The sequence below is a fragment of the Marmota marmota genome, unplaced genomic scaffold (assembly GCF_001458135.2).
Source record: "Marmota marmota marmota unplaced genomic scaffold, marMar, whole genome shotgun sequence".
In the NCBI taxonomy this organism is placed as follows: Eukaryota; Metazoa; Chordata; class Mammalia; order Rodentia; family Sciuridae; genus Marmota; species Marmota marmota.
Window position 1 is genome coordinate 6551436 of NW_025999900.1, and position 15007 is coordinate 6566442.

Here is a 15007-nt window from a genome sequence, read left to right on the forward strand (position 1 = left end):
TCTTACTGACCTATTTTTCTTTGAACCTTTTTTTTTTTTTTTTTTAGTTTTAGATGGACACAATACCTTTAATAAATTAATTTATTTTTATGTGGTGCTAGGATCAAGCTCAGTACCTCACGTGTACTAGGCAAGAGCTCTACACTGAGCTACAACTCCAGCCCCTGGCCCTATTTTTTCAAGGAAAAGTGCGGACACATTAAGTGTCTATGCTTATGAAAATTGTGTTGGCAGAATATTTGAGGCCAGGATGCTTTGGAGAATCTGGGATATAGGTTCACCTTAGTGTTAAGGGCTATGAAAGATTTTATAAATTGTTTCTCTTATTCTTAACAACTTACTTCACTCCAAAATCAGAATTCTTTCATCTTCTCACCCCTGCTGTGCTGGAGATTGAACCAAGGGCCTCATAAAGCTAGGCAAGCACATTACCAAGGAGCCACATCCCCAGTCTCTTTCCACTTTTTGGATGTGTTAAGAGCACTGTGGCTGAGAACAAGGACTTTAGAACCAGAATCCCACCCCAGTATTTACTAGCTGTAGAACTGTCCATTTTAGTTACTTAGCCTCTCTGTCCCTCAGTGTCTTCTCATAAATGATAGCTGTTTATAGTATGTAATGGGAGAAAGGTACTCATGAAAAGTCAGGTGTAAGAGAAGAAATATTGGTGATTTACCACCAAAGAGACAAACTGTTGCTCGAGGTAATTTTTGGCAACAGCACAGGAGGTGGCTGGGTTTTCTTAGCCTGGGTTTTCTGAAGTCCTGAGGTTTCTGAGGAAGGAAAAGGGGATTTAAAAACACAGTATATTTTTATTATGGAAAATTCCAGGTGTATAGTCAAGTAGAGAGACCAGTATGAAGAACTGCCATAAACCTATCAACCAGCTTTAAAAATTATAATATTTTGGGGTTGGGGATGTATTTTAGTGTAGAACACTTGCCTAGCGTGCATGAGCCCCTGGGTTCTGTCACCAGCACTGCCCTTTTCCCAAAGTCAACATCTTAATAGATCTTATAAATCTCCTTTTCCTTACCCCTTGCCATGGAGTATTTTGAAGCAAATCCCAGACATGATATCATTTCACCTGTAAATCATATGTATCTCAAATAGATGAAAAATTTTTAAAGATTATCAACCTAAAAAATTAGCACTCATTCTTTAAAATGAGCTAATACTAGGGTGACCATATGTCATGGTTTGGGGCAGACCAAATTTATGCTGTTGTCAAAAATAATTATTAACAATGCCCTAAAAGGGGGATTTGCAGATCCTGGTGGTTGGTTATGCCTTCTAGCCTTCTCTCCTGCCAGCTTACTATGCCTCTATCTCTTCTCTCATGTAGATTCATACATGCCTCTTCCTTTGCTCATCCTTGACCCAGTTTTTCTTCTCTCAAAATTGCCCAAGAGGTCTCTGGGTAAATTCCCCTGGCCAGGGAGATTATAGGTGTCTACTTGATTTGTACACAGTTTTTTTCCAAAGACTTGTGGCTTTCTCCCAGGGTTGGAGCAAAATATCTAGCAGTTTTCTGATTAGATTCTTACAATTTGAAGGAGAAGAAATAAGACTCTGTTCCAAGGCAGAATGATTTAATGACAATAGACAGGACCCCAGCTAAATAGAAAATCATCAGGGAAATTTAAAGCATGGTGTTACCTTTTTAGTTTTCCCACCTAACATCGGTAATGTGTAGTAGAATCAGAACTACACTAGGAACCAGGGTTCTTCCTCTAGTTTGCTCTGTGACCTTACCCATTTGAAGCATTTCCTACAGTGTAGCCTCTCCCATCCCCTCACAGTCTGCCCCTTTCTTTGCTCCCATTTATCCAAATATCAATTGGCAATTGTGGTGACATTTTTAATTTTGTAATTAGACTTTCCTGAGTGCTTCTTGTAAAACTTAAAGATAAGGACCTCTCTTTACTTTTTTATCTCCATTGTCTAGAACAGGGTCTGGCACATAAATGGTTGCTGAATGGATAAACACCAAAGAGCCTTACTTCTCAGTTTGGTAAAAATTAGACCAGATTCTCCTTAAGTTTCCTCAGGTTCTGTGACTTCCCAGAGTTGCTCAGCCAGCTTATGGTGGAGTGGAATACACTGAGCTGAGGAAGATGGGATGGGACAGGTGAACAATGACTTCCTCCATTTCCCAACTTCATCTTCTCTTTTGGTCTCTTCTTCCTCCTCTTTTTTCCGTACATCCACTCCTCACACACTTATTTATCTTTTCTTCTCTCAGTGTGCTGGTTCTTAGAGTTCCCTGGAAAAAGCCAGAAGTTGATTCCATCATGGCCGAACTCAAGGTGGAGAGCCGGGCCAGTGTCGACTGGCAGAAGCGCTGCCTGGCCCTGGAAACACAGCTTTTCCGGTTTCGCCTCCAGGCCAGCAAGATAAGGGAGCTGCTGGCTGACAAGGTGAGACCTGGAGTTCAGGGGCTGCCTCCCCTCACTGCGGGGGTCATTGTCAGAGAGGGCCAGAGTCAAAGGGGGAGAGTTGGTAAAAGTAAACTTTCAAAGAGATGCTTTTCATACGTGCAAAATAAAACCCAAGGTAGCTTTTTGTTTATTTGGTTTTGTTCTTATTTTAAGACCAGACTTAGCGGTTTACTACCCTGTCACCTGTCATTTCTCCCTGCTCTACCTCTTCATAGGTACACCAAAGAAATGATAGAATTCTTCTTGGTCTTTTATAACCTCTTGGTTACTTGTGGCTCCTATGTTCCATTATCCCTTAATATTTCTTCTTTTCTTTTGGTACGGTGACTGAACACAGGGCTACTCTACCACTGAGATATTTTTTTAATTATTAAATTTTTTATTTATTATTTTTTATTATTTCTCTATTTTATTATTGTATTTTTTTTTATTTCAAGATAGGATCTTACTAAGTTACTGAGGTTGGCCTTGAACTTTGAATCCTCCTGCCTCAGCCTCCTGAAGAGCTGGGATTCCAGGTGTGTGCCCTACCACCATGCCCAGGTTCCCCTTAGCATTTCTTTTTCACTGTGGGCAGGATATTGTTTTAGGAGAAGAATGCAAATGTATCCATCCTACCGCTCACCTTTTGTTAAGCACACAAGCCACTGGTTTTCTGGGGACAAGGACACAGGCACTGGAGACCTTTCTGGCTCTACCAATTTCTAGCTATGTGACCCTGAGCAGGTCCCCTTCACCACTAATGCAGGGAGATAGATGTCCACCTCTCAGACATTAGTTTGAGAGTTACCTCACATATATGGAGGTCTTGGCATAGAACGGGTCTTAAATAGGAACAATTTTATCTTTATAGGCTTTGGTGGGCTGGTGTGGGAAACTTACCACCTTTCATAATGTTTCTGCTGACCTCCAGAGGCATTGTACAGCAAAACTCATGTAGAGAGTGGAGACTTGCACTGAAGAAATATATGTGTGTATATATATATATATATATATATATACACACACACACACACACACACACACACACACATACAAACTTACATATGTATTCATTCTGTATATATTGTGGGGGAGGGGAAGTACTGGCCTTAAAGGGTTCAAACCCAGCTATATCCTCATGCTCAGCCCTTTTTATTTTTTATTTTGAGACAATTCTCCTTAAGTTTCTGAGGCTGGCCTCAAACTTGTAATCCTCCTTTTTTAGCCTCCCTAGTAGCTGGTTTTTCAGGTTTGTAAACAGATGGATATATATATATATATATATACACATACACATACACATATATATACATATACATATATACATATCTATATCTTTATATATCTTAAGTGAATCAATCACTCTTTCTGTAGTTTTGATTATATAGTATCAATCTGTTTAGCAAATTCTCTCTCTCTCTCTCTCTCTCTCTCTCTCTTCCTCCCCCCCCCCCTTTGTACTGGGGATTGAACCCAGGGGCACGTAGGACCTTACTGAGTTGCTGAGGTGGCTTTGTACTCTGGATCCTCCCAAGCCTCTGGGATTACAGGTGTGAGCTGCTGCCCCCAGCTCAGAAACCTTTCTTTCATAGAACAAAGGTAAAATTCAGCTTAGCCCTCTTCAAGTAATTCAAAGTCTTGATGAGTAAGCAACCTGTTTTATTGATAGTCCTGTAACCTGGAGCCCAGGAAGGCAAGTCAGTGGCCTCACCTCTGCATTTCCAAAGCAGGGGGAGTGCCCTGGGCTAGTCTGGACTAGAATTCTTGAACATTGGCTCTATTGGCATTGCTGTCCTTGAGTTCAAACTGTGAAGAACAGGGGCCCTGCACGTTCCTGCCAGGTGGTGCCAATGGAGAGGAAAGAACTCAGCCCCTTCAGGAAAAGGACAACAGGTCTTAGACAGTGGTTTTCAAAGTTTGGCCAGAATCACTTGTTAAGCACGCACTTGTTAAGCATATCTGTCCTCGGCCCCACCCCAGTCCTCTTGATCCAGGTCTTCAGGGTGCTGTAATCTCTGTGTTTAACAAGCTCCCAGAAAATGGCTTTGTACTATAAAGTGGGTGAACCTTGCCTTAGGCTGTAGTGTTAGGGGCATGTAGGAGGCAAGGAAAGGGTAGGTAGGAATACATTCAGCCAGGTGGCCTGAAATACCTCAGAGGAAGGACACTTCTGTTTCTACCAGTAATTAGGGCCACAAAATAACCTTTTAAATTTTTTTAAAACTATTTTTATTAGTTTTGATGGACCTTTATTTTATTTATTTATATGCGCTGCTGAGAATCGAACCTAGTGCGTCACACATGCTAGGCAAGCGCTCTACCTCTGAGCCACAACCACAGCACCTTTTAAAAATTCTTACTATGAAATAACTAAAATGCTGGATGAAATATTTTAAATATCCTTCTAAACACAGAGATGAACATTGGGAAAAAAAATAATAAAAGGACTCCTTAGGGAGTAGAAGAGGGAAGAACCAGGGTGGAGCTCACCTCTGGTGGCTGAGTGGTGTGGGGAGAAGAGGGGAGGACAAGGGAGGAGAGGGGAGGGGAGGGGAAGGGAGGGGAGCAGAGGGTGGCCTCCTTTTAGGAATGTAAGGTTTCAGGTTTGAGTTCTGTGGAGACAGAGATGAGGTTTGGCTGGTTGGATCTGAAGCTGAAATAGAGTCTTCCTCATGGAGTCAGGACTACCAAAGGGCTCACCATAAATAAAAAGGTAGATGACAAGAAAATCATCCATCAGCGCAAGGAGATGGCAATAGCTTCTCAGACTTAGGTAAGGCTCTGGGTAGAAAAAACAAAAGTAAAGAAAAAGAAGTTTTTAAGAACCTGATGATAATACTAGTTCAATGTTAGGATTTCTACCACCAGTGTGGTTGAAGAGGCCTAAGTTCTGGGCCAGGGGTAACACTGGGGAAGTTTGTAGAAAACAGATACAAAACCTCTTTGAAGAAATAAGACCTCAATCCAGATCACACAGGATCCTCACAGGAAGAAGAGCCTCAATGAAGGTGAGTATATAATCTAAAATGACTAATGCTTGAGGAATAATTTACGATGAGTGAGAACTCACCTACCTGACAAACAATTAGTCTTCTGATAATAGAATTCTTGGCAAGAGACAATAAAATAAACGAGTTCAAAACTATTGAAGACATAATGCAGAAACTTGGAAACATGAGACAAGAACAAGGCAGTATCCAAAAAGGTCAGGTCAACTTGAAAATTAAATAGAAATTCTAGAAGAGAAAGTATTTTAATTGAATTTGTTTTCTTTTGGGGGTACTGGGGATTGAAGCCAGGGCCTTGCACATGCTAGGCAAGCACTCTATCACTGAGCTGCACTCCCAGCCCAGAAGGGAGACTTAGTGAATAGATAGACCTGAGGAAGTCATCTAGAATGTAGTACAGAGAAATAAAGATATAGAGGCTGAAATATGGATGCCAGGATGGCGGGACTCCAGAAATGGAGAAGAGAATGAAGGAGAGGCATTACTTGAAGGGGTAATGGCTAAAATGTTTCCAAACTTGATAAAAGATCTGAAGCCTCAGATTCAGAAAGCAGAAACCTAAACAGTATAAATTTTTAAAAATCTGTGTATAGTATTTTAGCTGTGAGAAGGAACCCAAAACAGCAATGGCTCAAACTAGACAGATGTTTCTTTCTTTTTCCTGTAGCATTTCAAACATAAGCAATCCTGTCTTCTACGTGTTTAAAGATGGTTTCCTGGGCTGGGGTTGTGGCTCAGAAGTACAGTGCTCACCTAGCATGGATGAGGTACTGGGTTCGATCTTTAGTACTATATAACAATAAATAAATAAAAATAGAGGTATTATGTCCACCTACAACTAAAAAATAAAATAAAAAGATGGTATCCAAATTCCTTCCAGTTCCCTTTCCCAGAGGTGCCCGTGTTCCTTCTGCTCATATTTCACTGACCACATCTTTGTCACATGGTTGTACCCAGCTTCAAGGAAGGTTGAGAAATATTCTTTTTTTTTTTTTTGTGGTGCTGGGGATAGAACCTAGGGAATCACACACGTTAGGCAAGCATTTTATCACTGAGCTACAACTTAGCCCCAGGAAATATTCTTTATTCTCACCAGTCATGTGCTCAGCTAAAAGTTGAGTAGTCTAAGATAGAAAAAAGAGAAGAGGAGAACACATAATGGGAAACAACTAGCTGTCTTTAAGTATACAATAATAAGAGTCATATCAAATAGAAATATAGTACATATAACTTTAAAATCAGTAGTGTGGAAAAATGAAATAAAGTCTTAAATCCAGATAGGGAACAGGAAAAAAAAAAGAATAGAAAAAGGAATACAAGCCAGACACAGTGGTGCACACCTATAATTCCAGCGGTTTGGGAGGCTGAGGCAGGGAGATCACAAGTTCAAAGCCAACATCAGTAATTTAGTGAGGCCTAAGCAACTCAGAGAGACCCTGTCTCTAAACAAAATACAAAAAGGGGCAGGAGATGTCGTTCAGTGGTTAAATGCCCCTGGTACCTATCAACAACAACAACACAAACAGAATATATAGTAAGAAACAAAATGCAGTGGTAGAAGTAATTCCAAATATATTGGTCACAGGAGACACATATAAGAATACATATTGCAGTACTGACATATAAAAAATCGTGAATATTCTAAATGTCTTAGTAGGGGGCTGGATCAATATATTGAGCATATTTATACACTGGAATACTACATTGCATTTAAAAAGGTCTTAAGTAGAGCTACATATATAATATCAACAAATCTCAAAAACCAATATTGGACAAAAAATATCAGAAGAGTACAAAGTAGTTTATGTAATTAAAAAAAAAACTACTAGAAGTGTTCTAATACCTAATCTAATACCTGTGTAACCTTGGGCAAGTTTCCTTACCTCTCTGCTTCAGTTTCCTGACCTTTACTATAGGAACATGAATAGTACCTGCCTTTGTAAAGAAATCTCAGAGCTGGGGATACAGCTCAGTGGTAGAGTACTTGTCCAGCATACACAAAGCCCTGGGTTCAATCCTCAACACTGCAAAAAACAAAACAGTAGCAAAACAGTTCTCCAGGTTTTGTACAGTTATTTCTCATCCCAGCTCCACACTTGTATATTTTATATATTTGGGACTAAGTATATGATTTCAATCAAACATAAAATCTGCAGCTATGAAAAAGAAGCAAAAAACTGTTGTCTTAGATTACAACAGAGTTAGAACTGTTTAATAACTAAACTGGTATTGCAAACCCAAATGCTCATAGGTAACTTTGATAAAGGTAAAGTGAAAAGCACCAGGCGGGCTGTGGGAGAACTCAAGGACATGGGCTTAAGCCACATATTGCCATAAGAAAACGTCATCCTGGTGTGGCCAGATCTTCTGATTTTTTTTTTTTTTATAGAAGCTGGAAATTGAGAATTGTTTGTGGTGTCTGGATTTTTATGTGTCATTTGAGATTTGAATGTGAGAGACTATATAGCATGGTGGCTGACAGTATGAACTGTGGAACCAATCCACTTGCGTTTGAATCCTGGCTGTGAATCTAATACCTGTGTGACCTTGGGCAAGTTTCTTTACCTCTCTGCTTCAGTCTCCTGACCTGTACAATAGGGACACGAATAGTACCTGACTTTGTAAAGAAATTGAAATGAGTTAAGACTACTTACAACAGTGCTAGACGCACAGCAAGTGGCCCTGTTTAGCTATGTACATGTAGGCTAAAGACCCACACCACTATATATGTCATAGAGGCACTCTTTAGACTCATAGTTGGCAAGTTTTGACTTAAACCCATTCTTTATGTAGATGAATTCTAAATAGGATGACATGTAATCTATAATCTAACCAGGACACTCTGAAGAGAAATGAAAGGAGGCTCTGTTAGTAACTGTGCTGGGATAGCAGGTGAGACTATCCCCAGCAAACTGGTCCCCCTGGTCCTAAGTGCCATCTTTGTACAGAAAAGCACCAGTAAGCAGCTTTTATCTACAAACCAGCAAATGCTCTATGGGGGTACTTTGTGTCATCTTTCTAACAACCCTAGCAGAGAGATGCTGTTGCTGCTCTCCTGTTTTGCTGGTAAGGAAACTGAGGCACAGGGTTAAGGAACTTCTCTAAAACTACACCATAGCACAGTCAGCCAGGTTCCAGAGCCTTGGCTCTCACCTGTGACAGTGGATGTAAGGTGGTGGCCGGAAAGTTAAACTTCCTTTTCAGAGAAATAGTGGAGACTGAGGATGGTGTGGCTTTCAGTTCAGGCCTCTGCTTGGCATGGCAAGACTACTCTGGGCTGCAGGAGAATGCTCATTGCTCCTGCCACGTGGGGCTGCTTCACAGCATTGCCATATGGAATAAGGAACGGTGGACATGGGGCTTGAATACCAGATTGGTGCCAAGTGCATTTCGTCAGGTTATTGCAGCCAGTTCTAGGACAGTTTATGCATCTTACGTGCAGCTGATGAAAGTAGATCCCTGTCAGCCACCTAAACCTGACACCTCCTTGGTTGGTGTGTCACCCCAGACCCGCAAACTAAGGACAGCTGAGGACATTGTCCTGGCAAGGCCTGTGGGAGAAGGAACAGAACCCAAATAAAGGGAGGCCCACCTAAAGTGCCAGATTTCCAGAGCTCCAGGTATGACCCTTTAAGCAAATGTGGAGAAGAAGGATCTAGGCATGAAGTGTTGATACTGGGATTAAAAGGGAAGCTTATAAACTCCCAAAATGACACACCGAGTACTCCAGCGGCAAGAGAGAAAGTATACTTTCATAAAAACAGATAGAAACAAAATGTTAAAGATATTTTCAAACAAGAACAGTGGGATGTTGGTAATTGTTGAGTATAGCAGCATAAATATGGGATTATGCTTTCTCTTTTTAAAAAGTCTGGTTGTTCAAAATGTTTTCAATATTCAGAAACTAGTTTTAGAGGAAATAGAATGCCTCAGCATAAAAGGGTAAACACAAAATGCTTTGAGTGTCAAGTGTCCTTGCCAGGAAGATAAGAATGACTGGGAGGGTTGGCAACAGTGGGGACCACCTGGCAGCCTTGAAGCAGGCAGCCCTGGCTGGGAGGAGACCCTGGCCCTGGACAGTTCCTTGCCATTTCTTTTGCTTTGGTAAAGCAAAACCTTGAAGGGATGGATAATAAAATACCTTAAAGGGATGGATAACAAAATCTTGAGGGGAAAAATTGTTGCTGCATTGCCCATGACAAGTGATTTCTGGCTCTGATTAGTATCATTGACCACTCACTCTTGATCCAAATGAAAATGCCTAGCTGGGAGGTAAGACTCAAGTTTGTTCCTTATTCTACCTTGGTCTCCATCTCAAAATTGGAAGACAAATATTCCAATGAATGTATTAGAAAAAGTCAGACAATTATTGCAGAAGGTCATGGGTATGGCCTTCTTACGGAAGTCATAGGCCGTTTTCTAAGCTGCAGAGCAGATATTAGAACTAAGGGATCCAGCCGAAGGTCAATCTAGGAAATCTCTTTAGTGTCCAAGGCCTTCTCATTTAACATTTCATTGTATTCTTTAAAAAGAAAATGCTCCCAGTCATTGCCTTAGTTACTTTCTTCCTGCGTGGGCAAAACTCAAGCAAACGGGGACTCCTGGAGTACCTCACAGAACCCCACTTCTGTCCAACATCCATGACTTGGTAAAACTTGCGTGCCTTTTCCTGTGTGGGTCACTGGCTCCAGTTTCTGGTCTCTTGATTGCAGGTTTCAAATTCCTGGAGAGAAAGGACCTGGTCAGCCTGCTCAGGTCTGATGCTGAAGGGGGAAGGGATATTTAGTACTGATCTGGGAGCCACCACTATGTATCATCCAGTCCTTGTCTCCCATATCACTAAGTGGAATTCCTTTTACATTGGGCAACACCCCTATAACCATAGTATAGATCTGTGTTGTGCCATTGTCTGTCCATTGGCTAAGGGTCATGGAGCTCCTTCAGGACAGGCCCTAGGGCCATTTGGTTTGGGAAAGTGCGCCTGGCTCTGAGATGAATTGCTCAGTTCATTGGTAAATTTCAAGCCAGAGTTCAAGTCAAGGGGAGGAAGTGGAGTAGCCAGAGAAAAGGTGAGGTCCGCACATTAGGTAAGTGAGGGCTGGTCTGGAGCATGAAAAGTAAGGGACCCTGATCCTGCCCAGCATCATGGAGGACTGCAGGGATATGCATCAAGTATGTGTGTAATGAATACAGGTTGCCCTGGGGCAAGACAGGCCTGGGGCGAAATTAGCCAGGCCCAGGCACATGGCATTTGACATTTGACTGTAGGCTGTATGAATTTTCTGTTCCTCCTAGGACCTCTGTGTGCTAGTGTGAGTTTGGGCAGCACATGGTGATGCCCTGGCATGGGGAGAGTGGGAGCTGATGTCCAACCCACATTCTTCTCGCCAGTCTGGGCTCATGAAGTTGCAAAGAATGTTGCCATGGCCGTGGGCTCATGAGCAACTCTTCAGGCTGCAGTTTTGATCTGGTCCCTGATGAATTTCCGTATGCAAGACCATCAGTTCCTTTGCTTGGGCCACTTGGTAGAATTACTGAGTTCCTCAGACCCGAATGACATGCTTTTCCTGGCAGCAAGATAGACATTTTTTCTTTTTATTTATTTTGCATTGCTGGGGATTGAACTCAGAGCCTCAAACATGTTTAGCAAGCTCTCTACCACTGAGCTACATCCCTAGCCCAAAGACAGAATTTTTAAAATGTAGGGGCTGGTGTTCAGTGGTAGAGCATATGCTTAGTAAACACACAGTCTTAGGTTTATTATAATCCCCAGCACCAAAAAAAGGACTTGAGCCTTTCTATTTCTTTAAAATTTAAGAATGTCATGAATGTTATTTATACCCAGCCAGTGAGATATTCTGGGTAGGGAAGGACAGTCTCTTCCTGATGACTGAGGTGGGCTTATGTAGGATCATGGCCAAGTTGGGCGTGTGGGTGAGCAATGGTATGGCCCTGCCTGTGACCCAGTGCAGAGAGGAAGAGGGGACTGAAGAAAGGATGGGGGCAGGAGTGCTCAGGAAGAAAGATGTAACACTGCTACCTCAGCACCCTTTACAGTGGAAAAAGAGCTAGGCTCGCTCCCTCAGCCGTGAGGACAGCAGCCATGCCCCTTTACCTACCCACTAAACTCAGGATCAGGGAATCCAGAGTTGCCAGGAGAATCTTTACTCTGACACCCTTGAGCCACTTGAGATGGCAGTTGAAGACTGATCTGACCTGAGGGTGGCGTCTGTATACTTTGCTTGAGTGCCCCAGTGCCATTTTCAGTTGGGTCACAGCACCTGTATCTCCCCTTTCTGTCTGGCTGTACAGATGCAGGAGCTGGAGCAGAGACTGCTGGAGGCGGAGCAGAGAGCAGAGAATGCAGAGACCCAGGTAATGGGGAAGGGGATTAGCTCAAGTATGGAAATGTGGGCGCAGTCATCACACTGAGTTCTTTGCAAGGGGGAAATGAAAAAAAACTAACTGCTGGACCTGAACGTGTGAAGGTGCAGGGAGTGTTGTATGAGAATGAAGTGGTCTGGGTAAGGTCAGTATAGTTGGTCCAATAGGCCTTGCTGTGCTGTGGGAATAAATTAAGTTATAGTCTCAGTGATTTGTCACATTTAGCTCTCATGTATAGAACCCATCCATTGAGGGTTCACCAGCAAGTCTGCTCCCACAGTCATTCAGGGGTCCAGGCTGGAGGTACCTCCCCTGCCTTATAGCTGCTCCTCTTGGTTCGGTGTGGCAGGGAAAGAGCTGGATGCTTATGCACCAGCTCTTAAATGCTTCAGGCCAGAAATGATGTGCCATGTCTACTCCATTGGCTGGATGAATTATGTGGCCCCATCTAACTAGAGAGGGTTAGGAAATATGGAGAAGCATGTCAATATTCAGTGAACAGTAAGTACCTCTCCTCATGATTTGGAACAGTGCCCTTCAGGGCCATTTGTCATATCCAGCTTATCCCTGGTAGGGTCCCCAGAGATAGATGGGCCAGAACCTAGCTGGTCTTTTCAAAGTAGCCAAATTGAGTGTCTTGCTTGTCAGTTCCTTTTGTCCAGATAAAGGCTTAATAAATGGCCACTTAATTAATTGGAACAGACTGCTCTGGGTAAGGGCTCTGCCTGAGAGTCGTGGATTTGAATAATGTGAGACCTCATGAGAGCATTGGTACTTTTCAGGTGGGTGTGATGGAAGAAAAGGTAAAACTGTCCAATCTGAAGAATGTGGACTCCACAGGGAGCCTGCACCGAAAATACCAAGAATTGCTGAAAGTCATGCAGGGCAAAGATGAACTTATCAGCCACCTGGAGGCACAACTGGAGAAGCAGGTAAGGGCTAACTTGCAACACAGCACCAGTTCCCTCAACATCTGCTCTAGCTGGCCCCTAGCTTCTGAGCCCCTCTGCTTGAGGCATGAAATGATGGAAACTCACTCCCTCATGAGCCTGTTTTTTCTCTCTTTGAAATAGTGATTTTATTTACTACAGATATATAATTATAAATGGGATGTTACATTACATGTAGTATTTTTAAAATTATATTTAGAAAGACCCATGCTTTGTTCCATAATAATGAACCTGTTGTTTTATAAGGAGATTTAATTATTGGAAGATTCCTTCCCACACTGTTAGAAGTCAGGAGAGGAGATAGGGAAAAGGACTTTGGAGGCAGATGATCTGGGTATGAATCTCACCTCTGTACCTGCTGTTCTCTGTGAGCAAATTACATAAGTTGGTGATTCTCAGTTTACACATTTATAAAATAGGAGTCATAATACCTCATAGGGATTTTGGGAGGATTAGGGGAGGTAATCTCTATATAGTATCAGATACATGGTCAATGCTTGGTAAGGAGACCTTTTCCCTTTCCACGCGGGCCCATGTCTTGCCAACATGTGCTACACGATACTTGTTTGGAGTGTAACCAGAACAGCATATGGCTGGACAGTCAACCTTGTTGAGCTGTTTAGCCAGTTTCTCAGCTAACCTGAATAAACAGAGACCTAAGTTATTACCTTCTCTGAAAATCAAGGCCTCCCTTCCTGAGTATGTGGGAGGCATTGCTCAGCATTTCAGCTATAGTGAGCACCCTTGCTCCCCAGAGGACTTCTGGAATGCCCCACTACCAGTACCTATACCCAGCCTCCTCCCCTTGTCAATCTCATGAACATCATCCCAGCTCTGTCCCTTCCCTCGGCCATTGGTTTTATGTGGCCAACTTCCCCCTGGTGTCAGAGCTCCATCTATTTCTAACAGTGGACCCCACAGTAGGGTCAGGTGACTTTAATTTCTGCATGTGCATTCTCCATGAAGTTTCCAGCTAATTCTGGCAGTATCTTCCAACCATCGTGGGCAAATTTGTAATCATTCATCAGCATTCACTGAACATTCCCTCACTGGATGTGCCTTTATATGCCGTGGGGCAGCGTGTGTTCCTGCACAATCATGGGAAAACAGTTTTTACACTTGGAATGTCTAATTAAGTTTAGAGGTACCCTAGCTTCTCTTTCAGTGGGATTATGGATGTGGCAACATTCTGGGGATTGATGGGCAAAATGACTCCTGCTAAAGTTCCTTAAGTCAGAAAAATATTTTACAATTACAATCAATAGGTCAAGATTAGAAGAGAAAGAATACTTTTCTGTGAGTCAAGAGACCTGGTTTGAGTCCCAGCTTTGCTACAAACTGACAGAGGCCAGTCATTTCATCCCTGGGCCTCAGTTTCCACGGCTATACAAAGAGGGTACTAAATTAGGTCAGGGGTCCACTGTTTCTTTTTTTTTTAATATTTATTTCTTAGGTGTAGATGGACTCAACACAATGCCTTTATTTATTTATTTTTTTTTATGTGGTGCTGAGGATTGAACCCGGGTCCCACCGGTGCTAGGCAAGCACTCTACCGCTGAGCCACAATCCCAGCCCCTAGGGTCCACTGTTTCTGTAAAGGGCCCAAGAATAACTATTTTAGGCTTTGTGGGCCACAGAGTCTCTGTAACAACTATTCAACTCTGCTGTTGTGGTATGAAAGCAACTAGAAACAATCCATAAATGAACGTGCATGGCTGAGTTCCAGCAAAACTTTGTTTACAAAAAATAGGCGGCATGGGCAGGGGTGCTGTAGCTCAGTGGCAGAGCACTTCCGTAGCACATGTGAGACACCGGGTTCAATCCTCAGCACCACATAAAAATAAATAAATAAAATATTAAAAAAAAAACGTAGGTGAGGGATAAACAGATAGAGGACTGGGTTGGCTTGTGGCTTGCCAAACCGTGAACTAGATGACCTTTAAGATCTTCCTAGCCCTCTGACACTTTGATATTCCCATCTCATTTCCCTTGTTTGGAGCTTATGTCTGTCCTCCTAATAGTTGTCTGGCAGTCTTTCTCTACATGCATAATCAAAGTCCTTATTACTGGTCACTCAGCTACTCAGTAGACACTTATTGCTCCTTGGTTTTTAGATCGGGGTCCAGGTCTTGGAGAGCTGGCTGATACCTGGTGCTATGTACTTTCTCTCTCTCTCCATCCTCAGAGTGGCCCACATTCCCCATTTTAGAGGTGCCAGTGTAGACACAGAAGGTTATTATAT

General features: G+C 42.5%; 1 protein-coding gene across 4 annotated transcripts in view; it reads left to right on the top strand.

Annotated features, from left to right (window-relative positions):
* Positions 1–15007, top strand: part of Plekhh1 (pleckstrin homology, MyTH4 and FERM domain containing H1) — a 49712-nt gene that overhangs the window by 6154 nt on the left and 28551 nt on the right. For 2 of the 4 annotated variants that reach the window (XM_048798561.1, XM_048798563.1), the window contains exons 1-4: positions 1238–2131; positions 2246–2420; positions 11744–11806; positions 12598–12747. In XM_048798561.1, the coding sequence (XP_048654518.1) occupies positions 2118–2131; positions 2246–2420; positions 11744–11806; positions 12598–12747 (402 nt within the window). In that variant the 5' untranslated portion in view covers positions 1238–2117. Of the gene's footprint in view, positions 1–1237; positions 2132–2245; positions 2421–11743; positions 11807–12597; positions 12748–15007 lie in introns of those variants that run through there. The other 2 variants (XM_048798562.1, XM_015490372.2) reach the window with 1 other exon arrangement.